The sequence below is a fragment of the Drosophila mauritiana genome, chromosome 2R, assembly GCF_004382145.1.
Source record: "Drosophila mauritiana strain mau12 chromosome 2R, ASM438214v1, whole genome shotgun sequence".
Taxonomy (NCBI): Eukaryota; Metazoa; Arthropoda; class Insecta; order Diptera; family Drosophilidae; genus Drosophila; species Drosophila mauritiana.
Window position 1 is genome coordinate 19,659,124 of NC_046668.1, and position 6,307 is coordinate 19,665,430.

The 6,307-nt window shown below is 44.8% G+C and overlaps 1 protein-coding gene across 1 annotated transcript; it reads right to left on the bottom strand.

Moving 5' to 3' along the window:
* Positions 1 to 691: 691 nt before the first annotated feature.
* LOC117138615 (antigen 5 like allergen Cul n 1) lies at positions 692 to 2,188 on the bottom strand. The gene is made up of 4 exons (XM_033300823.1): positions 2,060 to 2,188; positions 1,405 to 1,554; positions 1,100 to 1,344; positions 692 to 1,040 (listed from the first exon to the last, which is right to left on the bottom strand). Exons 1-4 carry the CDS (start codon positions 2,186 to 2,188, stop codon positions 788 to 790), a joined length of 777 nt encoding a protein of 258 aa, XP_033156714.1. The 3' UTR covers positions 692 to 787.
* Positions 2,189 to 6,307: the final 4,119 nt, after the last annotated feature.

Genomic DNA, 6,307 nt, shown 5'->3' on the forward strand with positions numbered 1-6,307 from the left:
CAAGTTCAAGCCAGAGAAAGCCAAGTCTGGGCATTTAGTTAAGGTTTGAGCATCCATTAGACTGGTACACACAGGTGCTATATGCAGCGCAGTCTGCTGATATTTCATACAACCAAACGTTCTATTATCCAGACCAAAAAAAGTATCTCAAATTGGAGCACCCAGCTCAGGATTGATAGCGTGGGTGTCTCTGGGAGTTCACTGACTTTGTCACTCTGCAGTTTCCAGCGGTTGACATTGACATTGACCCAATTGGTGAGTTTAGATAATCGGGTATTATTAAAAAGCAATATTCTTGTTTGTTCAACGCTGCACGAGCTAAGCTACGCTTTCAAAGATCGCCGGACAGGTTCTCAATCACAATGGAGAAATCAATAACTTCTGCGCACAAATCAAATAAAAATGTTCTCATTTGCATATGCTAAGGCACATCGTTATGAGTTGTTGGCCAATAACAAACGAAAGTTCTGTGTGCCAAACCAGTCTCTGAAATCTCCGAAGACTAGGACTGGCTTTCTTTGTGACTCGCATTGTTTATTTTGGTCGAGCTCCGTTGGCTTACAGCACAACCAGTGGGTTTATAACTCAACTGGGATTATGCAATGCCAGCCGGGTCAGAAGTCAGCGACGGACCCCCGATGACGATGGCACATTTAAATAAATTATGCGAACTGGCTGGAATCGATGCGATCATTTATTGGCTTGTATTCGATCTAAAGCTACGGGCTACTAAATACTCTTGGCAGTTGTACCTGAGTGGAGGGAATCCCCCTGGAGTGGCGAACTATTACCAATTGGGATCGTACACCTCGCGGGTGGAACATAATCCCGGATAGAAGTGGCTCTTGCCCGTGGTGCAACGGGAGGCAGCTCGCCCAGTCTCATAAACTGGAGCACCCAGGGCGTAGAGTGAAGCATAGTTGCAGATGAAGTTGTAGATGTACACGGATGGATAGTCGGGTCGAGTGAATCTCATGATGGAGCAGCCCACGGCGAAGTTCTTGTCCACACTTATCTCGGCAAAGTGACCATAGTCCTCACTGTTTCAAAGCATAACGTTAGTTTCCAGAAGATTAGGCACATCACCCCTTTCACTCACAATATGGGTGTGACTTTGAAGGAATCGATGAAGCTGCTGTCAATCAAATCGAATTCGTTGAACCAGAGACCCAGACACTCCTCCACCAAGCTGGTCACATTCACATGTGGACTTCGTGGACGCCACACGGCACACAGATTCTGACCCGAGTTGGCGTACCGGTAGGTGTTGTGGCAATCATCGTGGTCCAGCTTACAGGTGCGGGTATTCAGCATGGACAGGTACTGCAGCTCGTCGTCCCACACCTAAGGATTTGCGATATTACAGGTAAGTGCCATTACATGTTTTCCTGCTCGGGTGTCTACCATTGTGGCCATTCTGGCGGCGGGATAATATCCTGGTACTTTTCCGAGAGCCAGGAAGTTCCTCCTCTTATTGTGGGCATGCAGGAAATCCGCCTTGTGCCGGCTTACATCCACTTGGACTGCATCTGGCTGGCAGCGTCTGTGGAAATTCTGCGGGAAGAATGCAACAGTACCTTGTAATTAATAAAGAACTCGGGCCAATAAATCTCTTTTAGTATACGCTTTAATAATTTATTCAAATTTATATGTTTTCAAAAAACCCCCGAATCTTTTGCCGAAACGAAACTATTTCTTGATTAGTGAAAAAAAATAAAAACTTTGGACAGTATCATTGTAGAAAACAGCAGCACAAAAAAATTTGCGATCTCTAATTATGATATCCATCTGAATTTGAATCGAATCGCCTTAAAACAAGATTACGCCATTTGATTAAAGATCAGGGGCGATTAAATTTAAATATAAATAAATTAAGCGACCAGAAACGTTCAACTCTATAATATATTTAAATTTCGCTGCTTTTTACAGCACTTTTATCTCTTACTCGCCAATATGCATGTGATTATTATTCAGGGTATAACTTTTTGACTGTTAATTTTAATAACCCTTTTGTTATCGTACGCACGAACATATTAATAACTTATTTGCCAACACTTACTCCAGTTGTTCGGCACGCGATATGTCTGACGCCATTGCCGCATAAATCTGGATCACACCAGGAATAATCCTTGGCCAGGATCAGCTGGAAAATCAGCTGGAGTACGGCCAGGCAGATCAAAGGCGACATATTTACTAGCTCACTTTAAAAACTTAAAAACAATTAGAAACTAAATTGGTATGCTCCGCCTAGCACTCCGGGACTTGGCACTTTCAATCAGATTCTGGCCAAAACCGTGGCCGTCTTTATTGGATGTTTCCGTTTGAATGATCACAGAACCGAGATCGGGGACTAGGTCTTAAACTAAGCAAGAGTGCTCGGCTGCCAGCCGACTTTTATTATATCTCTCTCCGGCCGATTCTAATGCCATTTCGCAAAGCCCGACTTGGACAGTCCAAGCCTTTCTAACACGTTTCCAAACGAAACGAAACGAAACGGCCAAGAACAAGTTTGCACAAAATAATGATAATAAATATAAATATTAATTTGAGGGCCAGTCGAGCGGAGGATGAGTGAATATTCCCGGTCTCGGTTCCATTTCATCCCGCTTCGGGTTGGGTTTCTAAAATCGTGATTCTAAAATTGTCCAAAATTAGCCAAAAGAACAAAAAAGAAAAAGAGGAGAGAGTCCACTAGGGGTTCATTGTTGCCACGAGCTGGAAGCTATCGATCGATCTATGTGAACAGCATTCGGTTGACAGGCCATAAAATGTGCGCGTTTGATGTTAATTCGATCGTTAAGCGGACTATATATGTATATATATCCAACTATGTGTATATTGATCCAGCTTCCAGAGCTTGGGAATCGCTGTGCAATTAATCCTCCGACTTTTATTGACACATATATCCGAGCTGGTCGAGCCCATCAGTCCGGCTCCAGAACCCATTAGACTAAATTTAGTGGACTTAGAATGCAAATTTCTAAAGCGATTATGCCCGATAACGCGGCACTTAAGACCGCCGTGTGATTTAAGCTGCTTTTCACAGATTTATGGCGGAGAAATTGGAGAAGAAAGGTGAGCCTGTGCGCTGCTAATTGATGGCTTGTAGCATGTTGTTTGGTCACAAGATTTGGAATACGAATATTAACTATTCGATATATAACATGCATATTTGACTCAACATACCATGTTCTTGGGATGCGGCAATCTTAGTTCCCACCACTTAAATCCGGCAACAGCGATCGCTGCGCCATTATTATAAGCCCTGATCCCCCCGATCGATGCAGATTACAAGATTAGATAATGACAATCAATATTTAATACCGATGGCACTGCAACAACTTCCGTCATGAGTCGAGTAAATTTTGCATAATTACAGCTGATTGCGAGCTGAGGCTTGGGAACAAATAAATTGCTACAAGTAACGCGGAGAACAAGCGAAATCATTTAATAAAATTAATAATCCGTATTGTCCCAGCCAAGCGGCATGTGCCAAAAAAGGTAACCCAGTCTGATGGATGCCAACCAGTTTCGGCTGGCCAAAGCCAATGCAAAAAAAAAACAAATATATATATAAATAATAAAAGCCAAAAGTTGCTCTCGACGCCTTTCTGTCTGTGGAAGTGCTAAGGCAAATCATGGCGAGAATCAACTGGAGTGGGAAAGAATGTCGGAACTCTACCAAGAAAGTCCTGAATCCTCGAACCCAAGGAGCATAATTATTCAAATGGCCCATAACTGGGCAATTAATTGTGCTTTGATTCTTGTGGGTTTGCTTTTCCATTCTGACACACGCCATCGCCATTTAAGCCAACGCTGCATAGTTGATTGCCAATTAAATTAGTCAAAAGCCATTAGAATCGGGCAGAGTGAGACGGAGCATGCTAGATGGACCATTAATTCACAATTCATTCAGACATTCATCTCGTGTAAGCCCAACTAATCTTCCCAGGCGTTTGTTTTTTAATGACCCACTCGACGCTGATTGACAGCTGAGTGGGTGAGGATTTGGGTGGGGTAGGTGTCGGCACTTGATAACTAATTTGCACAGCTTATTAACTGCAATTAAGTGTTACCAAGACGTCTTAATCAGCATTCTAGCAGCTTGTAGGCATAAAACAAGTCACTTGCGCATTAGGTCGTTATATTCATCTGGAGCGTGTCGAATCGAAATACTAATCCACACTTTAAATTACTTGCTAATAAACTCAATTCGCAGAAACCATTTGGAGCGTGTCAAATGGACAACAACATTTCATTTAAATTAGGAAGAAACCCACAGATTATAGGCACGCATTTATTTAGTATTAGTATTAAACTTGAATTAAACTTAAATAAATTTAACTTGATTGCTGATTATTATTTTCAAACCAACCAGTTAAGTCAAGTTCTCTAGAAATAGTTTTCGTTCTGCCCAATCCAAGTATTAGAAGAGAACTGCAAGGGTTGCATTTTTTGCCACTCGACTCACACTCAATAATTTCGAGTGCGGGTGCCACTCACCACTCACATCGCGGGTACTTCTCTGCGGCGGCAATTGGCCACCCCGTTTGTGGGTCATTTAGGTCAACGCCAAAGAGTATGCTACAAATTCTTGGCCCTTTCGTTCCTACCCGGAAAATATATCTCACTCTCTCCGCCGCCGTATCAATAACATAAATAATGCTTCATTTGTCCAGTTCTGTCAACAGCTTTGGTTTCCCGCATCCGGAAATGGCATATGCTTGGTCCGTCCCCGCCAGTGGGCAAGAACCCACCCGGTCAATCCTCGAAAGACGAAGTGCAGGCCTTGGATCGGTTGTGCGTGGGTGGCTCTTCTCTGGGAGCCGCTGACATATGGATGTACGCGCTAATGGCCAAAACCGATGACAATGGATGCTCCCACGCATCCGCCGGATGATTCATGCGTTTCCACTCGCTTATGCACAATTAGGAATCGCATCCTTGGATGCTGACTTTGCACAGAGAAAAACTAAGAAACATTTGCTGGGAGAATAGCCTCCTTCAACTTGCATATATAGTTTGCTTATTTTTCTTAGTGTACCAATAGCTTCGATTGTCCTTGCTAGCAGTGGCTTATCATCCCATCGCAACGAGTGCTGCCAGTGAAATTGATAAATTGTGGATTTTAAGTGGCTGCGAGCACGAGGGGATGGGATGAGGCATCAAATTATGACTTATGAACACGGATCCGTCGTCTAATGCCGCCGCTTGGGGAATGCAGCAAACGCCACTCGTCCGACAGAAGACATTTCACCGAATGCCAAATTTGGCTCACGCCATGGCGCCACACCATCATCGCACTGTGGAATGGCCGGCGGAGCGGCAGATGCCCAGTGGAATAGGTGGCTGTGTGGCTATGTGGCAGCAGGTCCGATATGGACAGGTTAGCGCCCGATAAGGAGCGAGCACGTGTCGCCGGCGTCTCCAGAGGAGCGACACGCGGAAATGCTCAAAGGCAGATGTCACCGTGGTCTAAGATCGGGCTTAAGTGCGCGGAGATTTCTGCTGAAATGGCCACTGGACGGACATCAATCAGGCAGCAGGCAGTAGTTGCAATTGCAATTGGAAGCGGCATCAACCTGATCGATCGACTTGTTTCGGGATGCAGTGCACGTGCCTGCTGCGTGGTAATATGCACTTGAAAAAATTCTCCCCCTACTAAAATGAGTATCTACAGGTCAAGTTTGAATATAAAACTCTTACTATTGTTTTGTGTAGAGTTTATGCATTTTTAATAACATTCTGTCTCCTGCTCTTTTAGAATGAATTAAAATTGTATAAATTATTTCTTTCTGTGCAGATCGCTTTCCTCAATGAGCCGCAAGCCATGATCCATGGGCCCAAGCCAGATTGTGTTTTCCGTCTAAATCGCCTGCGATCGGATCGCTTGAATTTACGAGCGCCCGCCTCGTTCTCAGAATTCCGCAGGCTGCCCAGTAAGTTCGATTCGAATTACAGACAATCTTGCCCTGGGAATTGGACCCGGAATGGGAATTGCCAGCCCGACCCTAGACATCGCTGACAATTATTGCTAAGCAAACATGCATAAATTGGCATTGCGATTGCCATGGCCGTTGGCATTGCCCCCACTGGCAGCAAATGGATAATGGCTAATGGCCATGCCCCGTAACTCGACGCCAGCCAGACTGAGTTGTGCTCCCCGAGTCCGAGTCCCAATCAGACTCTGGAGTGGCCCTTGGCCGCCTGGCACTCGCTCTGCACTCCACTTCCTTCCGTGGCCATCGTGGCATCGGAATAGCAACCAGACTGCCACTCGGGCCGCACCAATTCGGAGCCATCAGAG

Coding starts and splice junctions, on each gene's coding strand:
- LOC117138615 (XM_033300823.1), bottom strand. CDS start 2,188: ATGTCGCCTTTGATCTGCCTGGCCGTACTCCAGCTGATTTTCCAGCTG. Junction 1,555..2,059: donor TCGCGTGCCGAACAACTGGA/GTAAGTGTTGGC, acceptor TTCTTCCCGCAG/AATTTCCACAGACGCTGCCA. Junction 1,041..1,099: donor TTCAAAGTCACACCCATATT/GTGAGTGAAAGG, acceptor GCTTTGAAACAG/TGAGGACTATGGTCACTTTG.